This window comes from Silene latifolia, chromosome 8 (genome assembly GCF_048544455.1).
Source record: "Silene latifolia isolate original U9 population chromosome 8, ASM4854445v1, whole genome shotgun sequence".
Classification (NCBI taxonomy): domain Eukaryota; kingdom Viridiplantae; phylum Streptophyta; class Magnoliopsida; order Caryophyllales; family Caryophyllaceae; genus Silene; species Silene latifolia.
The window spans coordinates 43,300,320-43,311,654 of NC_133533.1; the positions used below are offsets into that span (position 1 = coordinate 43,300,320).

An 11,335-nucleotide genomic window follows, 5' to 3' on the forward strand; every position below is an offset into this window, starting at 1 on the left:
GGTCCAACCTCTGCTCCCAGCTACCACCAAAATCCATCACCCAAGCTCGCAACATATCCTCAAGAGTCTTGATTATTCTCTCAGTCTGCCCATCTGTCGCAGGATGAAATGCTGTACTCATCTTCAAAGCTGTTCCCAACGATTCCTGCAACTCTTTCCAAAACCTCGATATAAACCGCGCGTCTCTGTCAGACACTATATCCTTAGGGACTCCATGTAACTTAAGCACGTTCTTTCGATAGGCCATAGCCAATTGTGCCTTAGTCCATGTATCTTTCATTGGAACAAAGTGAGCTGACTTGGTCAGACGATCCACTATCACCCAAATCATGTTGTTACCTTGTTGACTCTTAGGCAAACCCACAATGAAATCCATGGAAATGGATTCCCACTTCCACTCAGGCACCTCTAAAGACTGAATCTTACCTTGTGGTCTTCTCTGTTCCCCTTTAACTCTTTGGCATGTCAAACAACGGGACACAAACTCAGCTGTCTCTTTCTTCATCCCAGGCCACCAAAACGTTTTCTTCAAATCCTTGTATAGCTTGTCTCCACCTGGATGAACTGAATATGGTGTGCAATGCGCTTCTATTATGATCGTCTTTTTCAACTCCTCATCATTAGGAACACACCACCTACCATCAAACCTCAAACTACCATCTGTATGAATAGAAAACCGGGACACTGTCCCTTTCTCTACTCCAGCTCTCCACTCCACTATCTTAGGATCCAAAGCCTGTTTATCCCGAATGTCATCATAAAACTCCAGATGTACTGTCATATCACCCATGGCATCTCCTTTCTGCATCATATGTATCCCAAAGCTCGCTACCTCATCTCTCAGCCTCATCAAAGATAGAGCTGTACACAAGGAATGTACACTCTTCCTACTCAAAGCATCAGCAACAACATTGGCCTTCCCTTCATGGTAGATAATCTCCATGTCGTAATCGCCAATCAGCTCCATCCACCTCCTCTATCTCATGTTCAACTCCTTCATTGAAGATGTACTTAAGACTCTTGTGATCGGAAAATACCTTAAAGATTGCTCCATAAAGGTAATGTCTCCAAATCTTGAGAGCAAACACCACAAAGACCCAACTCCGGATCATGAGTAGGGTAGTTCTCCTCATAAGGCTTCAACTGCCTAGAAGCATAGGCAATCACTTTACCATTCTGCATCAACACACATCCCAACCCATTCTTCGAGGCATCTGTATAAACCTCAAAATTCTCGCTCCCTTCAGGCAATGCGAGGACAGGAGCTGTGGTCAAACGCTCCTTTAATGTTTGGAACGCCGTCTCACAACTCTCATCCCAACGAAACCTGTTCTCTTTCCTCATCAACGCTGTCATCGGTCTAGCTATCTTGGAGAAATCTTTCACGAACCGTCTGTAGTATCCAGCTAAACCCAAGAAACTTCTAACCTCAACAACATTCTTTGGTGCTTCCCACTTTGTCACGCCTCAATCTTCGCGGATCCACAAATGGCTACCCCATCCTTAGAGATTACATGCCCCATAAAAGCAACTTTCTCTAACCAGAACTCACACTTGGACAACTTAGCATACAACTCATGATCCCTCAAAGTCTGCAACACGATCCTCGGATGCTCCTCATGCTCCTCCTTAGTCTTAGAGTAGACTAAGATGTCATCGATAAACACCACCACAAACTGGTCCAAGAACTGTCTGAAGATTCTATTCATCAAATCCATAAACACTGCCGGCGCATTAGACAACCCAAACGGCATCACCATATACTCATAATGGCCATACCTTGACGTGAAAGCTGTCTTTGGTATGTCCACCTCTCTAATCTTCACCTGATGGTACCCCGACCTCAAATCAATCTTAGAAAAGACTGTTGCACCGCTCACCGATCAAACAGGTCATCTATCCTTGGCAAAGGATACTTGTTCTTTATCGTCACACGGTTCGGCTCCCCGTGTAATCTATACACAGCCTCAAGCTCCCATCTTTCTTCTTCACGAAAAGAACTGGTGCTCCCCAAGGCGATACACTTGGTCTAATGTATCCCTTCTCTATCAAATCATACAACTGCTTCCTAAGTTCCTCCATCTCCTTAGGACCCATACGATGTGGCCTTAGAGATTGGCCCCGTCCCTGGCTTCAACTCTACGGTGAAATCTATCTCCCTCTTCGGTGGCAACCCCGAATCTCCTCTCGAAAAACATCTCGCAAACTCTCCCACCACCGGTATCTCATCAACTGTCGGACTCTCTATCCGGTCATCTCTCACATGACACAAGATCAACGGACATCCCTTCCTCAGATAAGACTTCAAGGTGACAGCTGCAATCAACTTAACTTTGGGTTTGACTAGAAACCCACGGTAAGACACACTAACACCCTTTGGACCTCTTAAGGACACTTTCTTTTGATGACAGTCTATCTTAGCTTTATACTTTCCTAACTAATCCATCCCAACTATCATCTCAAAACCATTACAAGGAAACTCTAGCAAGTCCACAGGGAGATCGACTTGCCCAACTATCAAAGATACATCTCTAAACAACCTCCCACACGATACAGACTCACCCGAAGGTATGAAAACTTGCTCACTAACAGACTCATATACTCTCAAACCCAACTGTTTTACATGACTCGAAGACACAAACGACTGAGAAGCCCCCGAATCAAACAAAACAAACGTAGGAATACCATTAACAAGGAATGTACCTAGGTGATAACGTGCGAATCTTCCTCACCTTCTTCTCCATCATGAACAACTTGCCATCGGTCTTCGCCCGCCTCCCGGACAAGATCTTGGTGATGCGGTCGGCTTAGCAACCGACCCTTGATTGTTGTTGTTGTTCGTCGGTGTCTTCTGATAAGAATTACCGCCGTTGCGGTTGCCTCCACTCCGGTAGCTCGACTTCCCGGTTTGGCCATGATCCAGGCCCGGTCTTTGCTCGCAGCTCATGCGAGTCTCTCGAAAGATCCTGCGCTCATGCACTCATGTCTCTTGTGGCCTACGCCACCACAACCAAAGCAGTCACTCCCCAACTATTACTCACACTCCCCGAAGCCACGCCCAAAGGAAGCCTTTGATCAACCCCGACCCGAAGAAAATCCTTTAGACCGATTGTGGTTGCCTTTCTTGTGATTAGATTGGCCACCACCTCGCTCTCGACTTCCTCTTCTCACCACCAGACCTCTCCGAGCCATCTCCACCACCTCTCGCTCTTCCACCCTCTCATAAGCTTCCTTAACATCGGTAAGGATCCCCACGGGTAACTTATCCATAATCGTGGTAGTCAACCCTCTCTCAAACCTCAATGCCAGGTTCTCCTCACTCAAACCCATATCCTCAGCATACCTGGACTTCTCATTGAACTAAAGAATCGACTCATAGGAACGTCTTAGAGATCCCTGCCACGACCAGGCGTCTATAATAGAACTTAGGGACTCTCTAAATGGTTACTGTCCGGCAAAGTGTCACACACTCTGCCTATGTAATCGATTAGTCATCACGTATGACCTTATGGTGGTGAACAACCATCAATCGACTTACAATCTAGTCACTCTGAGACGTCACCTCATTAAGTGACTAGGAACAAAATACAATGTTCATCTTGTTCACTTGAATAGTGTTCAACATTGTCTCCACAACTTATTCGGATAAACAAGGTATTCAATGTTTTCAAAATAAACTGAATAATTGAGTTCTTAAAGAAACTCTAACAATGAATGCGATCATCACTTATGTAAATATCAATACTCTATCCAATATTTACATAACGATCTTTAGCAATTAAGGTATACTCCTCAATTCACATTGAGATGACATAACCATCATGTCTACGGCTTTGGTTAGAGGATAAGCAATAGTTGCATCACTCTAATTTCCATTGCTATTTTCCTTTGTTCTATGCAATCTTTTCATCACATAGAGCATTTCTAAGTACATGTCTAAATGAGTTTTTAGACTCTGGTTCTAAAGCCAGTCAAACACTCCCACTGTTTTCCACGCCTCTTGGGATACGATATTCGGCTAACATAACTACTCTAGTCCCATTAAATTCCGGTTATCAACTATCTCTCTTACAACATCGGATGTTGTAATGTACTTAGCTTTCGTTCATGATTTGTACGTATAACACTTATACATACACATCCTTCATATGGCATCTTTTATGTATGACTCCTCATACATGTTTGCTTTATACATGTATAACTTCTTATACACTTATGTATAACTTCTTATACATATTATTCTTTATGCACATAACACTCTTACATGCTAACCATTCCTTAACGAGGCCCATAACATCTTATAAGTATAGGAATGTTTCCGTGTAATCCTTTTACACAAAATTCATAAATTCCTCCAAACTAAAAGAGTAAATCCTCAATGCTTCTCAAGTACTCAAGGATGCTCTTGATAATCATCTAGTGACACTCACTAGGAAATGATTGATAATGACTTCTCATATTCTCAACATGATAAGTCCCGACGAGAGAAGCTTTTAGCATATTTAATAGATCCTGCAGCGGAAGCACAAGAGATCATATTAATTGTTCAACAACTTGAACGAGTCAAGAATCTTATCACATAAGTCTCTTGACTATAATGCTAATATCCATAGAGATGTATCTCATTAGATCCGGATATTTAATATGCGCCATGCTACTCTCAAGTATTCACCCGAGAATATTTCTAGTCACTAATATGTCAAACACATATTTTAGACTAAGAAATATCACCTTAGCTACATTTCTAGTCAATAATATGTCAAGCACATATTTTAGACTAAGAAATATCACCTTAGCTACATTTCTAGTCACTAATATGTCAAGCACATATTTTAGACTAAGAAACTCACTTTAGCTACCACTAAACTCCATGTATCATCATGTTATCTCGACACTCGAGTAATACCGTTTTGATAGACTACATGATTTAACCCAAGGTTCCAACTCTTTGACGTATATAAGATCACAAAAGGGATCTTTCAAGCATGCTAGGCTCCTTAGCATTGACAACATCAACAAAACTTCTCCCTTCATAAGATACATTCAAGGAGAAAGTTTCGTTATCCTTTTGCCTAAACTCATCCTCATGAGAGGCTATATTGCTAAGATCATACGAATTGATAAAGGCATTTAGGTTGTCACAAACTCTCTATAACAAGCCCAAATTTTAAACATCTTATGTGACTTTTACGACAAGATCAAGGTAACCAATCAAAGTATTCACCTTAAATCAAGTCTTGAAAACATCTCGTGTTTCCTTCCTTATCGCATCGTGTGCAAGGAGATCAATTCGAATTGCATGGCGACATGCCATCACACATAGAGTTCATACTATAGAAAAGCCTTTGATGAGGGTTTAAGATTCGTCACTTTTGAAAAGTAACGCAATATTATCGCAAAATTATCTCCTTATAACCACAATAAAGAACGTCTTCTTGCATTGTACTCACCACTGAGCCTCAATAAAGAACATGTTCTTGCATTGTACTCAGTTTGTGGGTCTTAGACTTCCGTAAGTTCAAAATTTCTCCCACTCTGTCTTCCAGAAAATGAAAATCTTTCTGGAAAGACAGTATTATGAGCCACAAACTCTTTGTTCTCGTTTTGGAAGAGTAAAAACCAAGTGGTTCAATTTTGGATGACCCTCACAAATACACAAATTGGTTCTGAACATATTTATTTATGATCCCAAATGTATAAAAAGACAAGTTATGGACTCTCCCTATCCATATCTCATATGGAGTCATTTAGGCTATTATAGTCGGGTTTTAAACTTTTAGTGAGAAAATAGCTTACAAAAATTGCGAAAAACCTCAAACTATATCTCATAAAGTTCGGTTTATATACTTGACTATACCATACTCTATGGTTCACAATCTTCTTAGTGATTATCAAGGTCATTACTTGATATTACCCATTTGATCTTCAAAGTCATTACTTTGAAATTTTCGATCAACATTATGATCTTGTCGTGCTTTTGGTTTACTACTTCATTTTGAAAATATAACACATTTCAAAAATCACTTTTATGTCTTATTAAATAAATACGAGGTTTTCAAATCTACTTAACATTACGGTAAAAGTAACGAAGTATATTTATAACCAACTATCGGCCTTACACATCCGTATGTATATGGTCAATCACCTCACTATTGTGTTTCTTTTCAAAAGAAAACATAATACATGCACACATACCATAAGACTCACAATCAAATGGTTGTTCAATGTGCTTTTCATTTACTCGTTTGAAACGAATTTACTTGAGGTTTGATCAATTGGGTTCACAAGATTAGAGACTTTAAAATCTACAAGATAGTATAACATTTAGTTTTCGTGAAGAATGTAAAATTCCTCTAACTTAAGTGGTCTAAACCAACCACCAAGTTATCATAGGAGTAGGTACAATATTTTGTTTTAAATCACATGAGTGATGCCTTCTATGTATAAACATAGATAATTACATTCTTTTAAAACCAAATTTAGGTACATTTGTCCCTACCGAAATCATTGTTACTCTAGCACCATTTCGATACAAAAATGTCCTATGCTAGACGTCTTATGTTTTGTCAATTCATGTAAACTTATTTACAAAGAAATGACTCGTATTGTATCTCATACCAAGATAGTGGAACTAGCCTATCCATTGAGTAGATGTCTCTTTCAACTTTTGTTCTATCGCATACATCTAGGGTTGATTCTTCTTAACTCCCACTCACTTTCACATTCCTCTTTGCTTCAATCAAGCAAAAACGAATCTCATGAAGACCTCTCTTCATGTCATTCGTGATATTTTATACACTTGGTAAGAGTGAATTACTATAAAGTGAGTGCAACATGTGGCAAAATCTCAACTTCTTGCGAAATTGGACTACCTAACCGTTCAATTGTTATCATATGCCTAAACTCTTTAGCGCATAAACAATCGATTTGGCCTTTCTCGAAGTGAGCCATTTGACGGTATCATATTGGAGTATTTTAAGTGTTTTTGAAAACTCTTTTCGCAAACTTTTGAATTACACTTGAGTAATTAAAACTAATATGTCATCATCATGACGGAGGTGTCACTTCCGAAATCAAGACTCTCTTGATAAAATGTGACTTCCTTTTAAACTCGTAATATGAGTTTGCAACATGAAACCCCTTTTTAATATGTATGGTCGTTAATTAAGTTGTAAAATAACCGCAAAAATCGTTGTAAGCTTATGTAGGTGAATTGGTAAATCATGTTACCAATCATTAATTCCTTCAAAGAAATTTCTTTCTATGAAAGAATGAAAAAAGTATAACAATAAATAGAGAAAAGGAGGATTTAATGCGCGATGTCATACATTTATGAGAATGAACGAAAAATAGGAAAAATTAACATTCAATGTTTTAATTTTACTTGTGAAAACATGTTCAACAAGTTTTAACATTTATATAATGATCTCCCACTAAATTATATAAATGATTCCAAGACCCAAATTTTAAACAAAAATGAGCATCGCTTGGGCGAAACATCCCATAATTGTGTAAATTCGGTAAGTCACGTTGACTAATTCTACCTCTAGAACTCTCTTTTTTTTTGGTAGCTGTAAAGGTAGTGTTTTATAATCGCAGGGCTTGCTTAGCCAACCCGTGCGCTATATTATTAAGACGCCTCGGAATTAAATTAAGACTCAAAAAATGAAAGAAACTAAGTCGATCACGACAATCCTCCAGAATCCCAGCAATCATATGATCTTCCTTGTCAATCCCCGCCATCTGATTGATAAGCTGCAAACAATCGGACGATAAGTCAATGTGAAGTATCCTCTGTGCCTGTGCCCATACCAAGACATCTCTGACCCCGAGTGCTTCTTCTTATAAAGCCGATTCAGCTCTGGTGCACACCTTCCTCCTCTTGAGTTCCTTTCCCGTATGGTCGTATGCAATCCAACCGACCGCCGCTTCAAAGTTCCGTACCCAGCTAGCATCCACTTTGACCCTTATCATCGCACAATTGCTGTGATTTCTAATAAGGTTGACATGATGCCCATTGCGAATGGCCTCCCTGTCCTCATGTGCCAAGCCTTCTTCGGAGCTTTGTATCATTGACAGAGGTTGCTTTGTAGGTGAGGAGTTACAAAGCATTTGCACTTTTTCCTGAATTGATTTATAGAAACACCCCATTATCGTAAATGGGTTTAAATCCATATCCTGGAAGATGACACTGTTTCTTAACGACCACAAACCCCACAGGATGGCCACAAAAGTGATCATTTTTTCTTCTCCCCCTTCACTAGTAAGCAAGTACCTAATCCAATCATATATCCATTCCGAAATCGAAATTCCTTCAGCACTTTCCACCCGGATGCCTAGAACCGAACACGCCCAGAGCCTGCGAGTGAGACTACAATCTCGAAAGAGATGTTCCAGGGTTTCAATGCATTTTTTATCACCTCCGCACATGCCACAGAAAGGTTCAACATCCAGTTTCCGTTTATGAAACTCGCTTCCGGTAGGCAGAGCCTTTACAATGATCTTCCAGATAAGAATTTTCCAAACCATAGGAATGGGTAATTTCCATAACGTTTTCCGACAGAACTCCCTCCCTCGATCATTTATTCTTGATCTGTGTAGATACCTCATTTCTGCACCTCTCTATAGATACCTCATTTCTGCACCTCTCGCAAACCACCCGGTGATGATTGGGCCGCATGTTTGGTACACGGAACGATTTGTGATAGTTCGTAAGTTTATTGTCAAGGGATTGCTCAAACATTAATGTCTACCTCTTAGTTGTCATCTACGTGCCGATACGGTCGTTTTGACAGTAATTAGAGTACATTTGCAGTCCGGGCCTAAAACCGTCTTCATTTTCTGATAACCGTTAAATCCCAAGTCAGAATGTTATGGAATGTTCCGGATATTTCTATTTCATATTTTATAAATATTTCACAATATTTATCCTTTGGTAAACAATTTCACATAATATTCATACAAAATATTAAGGAAAATCAAAATATTCCGTCCTACCATAACTTAAACACGGAAATCTTTCTTCCGCAGAAGGAAACCACTTGGGAACAGACGCAGCAGGTGCTGCGCCTCTTCCAAGAGACGCAGTGGCTGCTGCACCTCTTCCCGTGCTGCGCCTCTTCCAAGAGACGCAGTGGCTGTTGCGCCTCTTCCCAGGTCTTTTTCTGCGTAATTTTCGTATCTTTTTCATATCTTTCCGAGATTCACTTCCAAAGACTCTCCGAAACCCTAATTCCTTCACGTGATTAGTATAAATAGGAGCCTTCACTCCTCATATTTCTCACGCGAGTGTCCGCCCTTCTTTTCTCCCTTTGCATTCTAGACCTTTGTTCATACTTTTTGGCGTCTACGTGCTTGAACTTTCGACCACGTAAGCTCGGATCCTTCTGAGTACCAGCCTCGTTTACATGACCGACCAATTTGACCAACTCCACAATCAATCAACTTAATTAATCTAATTGTTTTCCTCTTACGAGGGCACTTTCATATTTGCATTATAGTTCGAGTCGAGCATCGCTAATCGATAACTTAGTCCTTCTCGTTTCGTCAAACATGTAAGTCTGAGGGTGTAAATCCTTCTTTTTTTTTTATTGTTCTTTACTTTTGTATCATCATTAATGTAAGGTTTATGTCGAAAACACCTCTTAAAACTGATTCTAAAACCGTGCTTTAAAATCTCTCTGTTGCGGATTTCCAGAAGACAAACCGTCGAGAAAGCACGCAGCAACTGCTGCGCCTCTTCGAAGGAGCGCAGTGCCTGCTGCGCCTCTTCGTGAGGCTGCTGCAGTTCCTGCTTCCTTTCTTCTTCCTTCGTCCTCTGTAATTCGTTCGTGTTTATTTGTTTCGTTTGTTTCTTGTTAATTCTTTGACATAATAGCTTATCATCTCACATGTATATTAATCATCATCATTAGCATGTTTAATTCGTCGCTAAATTCAACTTAAATCCCTTATAATACAGTATTTGCGGGTTTTCGTCATTAAATTCAATCCGGGTTGTAGGAATTCAATTTGTTCATATCGGGTTTCTGGAATTCGATCCTTGATATATTCTTCACCTGTTATTCATGATATTCGTCATTAATTTGTCATTAATTCATCATGTTTAGTCTATTTTGTTCACTAATGTCACTAATCAATCATTCTTTCGTGTAAATAATCTATTTGCATCCGTCTCATCAATGTTTTGTTGCTTTTATGTGTAACGCCCCGTAATTTCGGACCATTATTATTTTGCGGAAGTAATTTATTAATCAAGTAAAATTTGATATTAATGTATTTGAAGTAATAATAATTCAAAGAAATATAATTTTATTGTATTTTGAAGTAAAGTATTTATTTTGATAGTTTCGAAATGTTTAAAAATAGTTTAAACCGTGTAAAAACTTTTTATTTCGAAATAAGGGCATATCGGGAGAAAAATGACAACTCTTTTGAAAATTGGACAAACGATTTTGGAAATGGGTCATATGAGTACTCAATCTTCTTGTAATCTCGTGTTTGAGAACTTTGGTCTTGTCGGAATTTGCATTTGACAAACGGTTTTAATTATTGTTGAAACGAGCCAAAACCGACTCATAAAATTCCATCTTTATCCCGCTTTTCCTCTCCTTTCCACGGCACACCCCTCCCCCTTCCTTTCCTTTTCATTTTTCTGTTCCAACTTTTTGTTCTTCTTGCTCTTGACCGACATCCTCAAAGAAAAAAAAGAAAATTATCTTACAATCGTAATTTCATCATAATTTCTTCGTTTCTAGTCCGATTTTCGCAAAATTTATATTTTCGGAATCCTCTCTTCAAGATCTACATCCTAATATGTTTTAATTTCAGTTTTAATTATGTCGTTTTTGGCTGATTTTGGGCATATTTCGATTTTTATGCTTATTGTTGTGTTTTTATTGTTTATTTAGGTGAAGATTTAGAGGACGTGTTTGGAGACTCGTATATAGTTGAAGATAGTGGTTAGTTGGCAGATTAGAGTTTGGTGTTCAAGGTGCTAATTGCTCATTTAGTTGCTAAAGGTAACATATTTCGAGTTACTCGACGGTTTAATGTCACAATCTTGTTTTCTTGTATGGTTTTGTGATTGTTGTGTGAGTAGTTTATTTCACATGATAATATGGGTTTTGGGCACTCTTAAGTTGGAAATGTTTGTGAATGGTTTAGGAAAGTTTTAAAAATTACAGGTTTTATCTAGTTGAACCAATTACAAACATATCCTGTCAGTTTTTCTGTAGAATTTACGTATTTATTTAACGCTATATATAAGGGTGTCACATTATGACTATCAATCACATGTAAATAACTTGATAATCACTTTCATCCGAGTAAATAT

The 11,335-nt window shown here is 38.9% G+C and overlaps 1 protein-coding gene across 1 annotated transcript; it reads right to left on the reverse strand.

Annotated features, from left to right (window-relative positions):
* Positions 1-7,842: 7,842 nt before the first annotated feature.
* Positions 7,843-8,610, reverse strand: LOC141595100 (uncharacterized). The gene has a single exon (XM_074415072.1). It carries the CDS (start codon positions 8,608-8,610, stop codon positions 7,843-7,845), a length of 768 nt encoding a protein of 255 aa, XP_074271173.1.
* Positions 8,611-11,335: the final 2,725 nt, after the last annotated feature.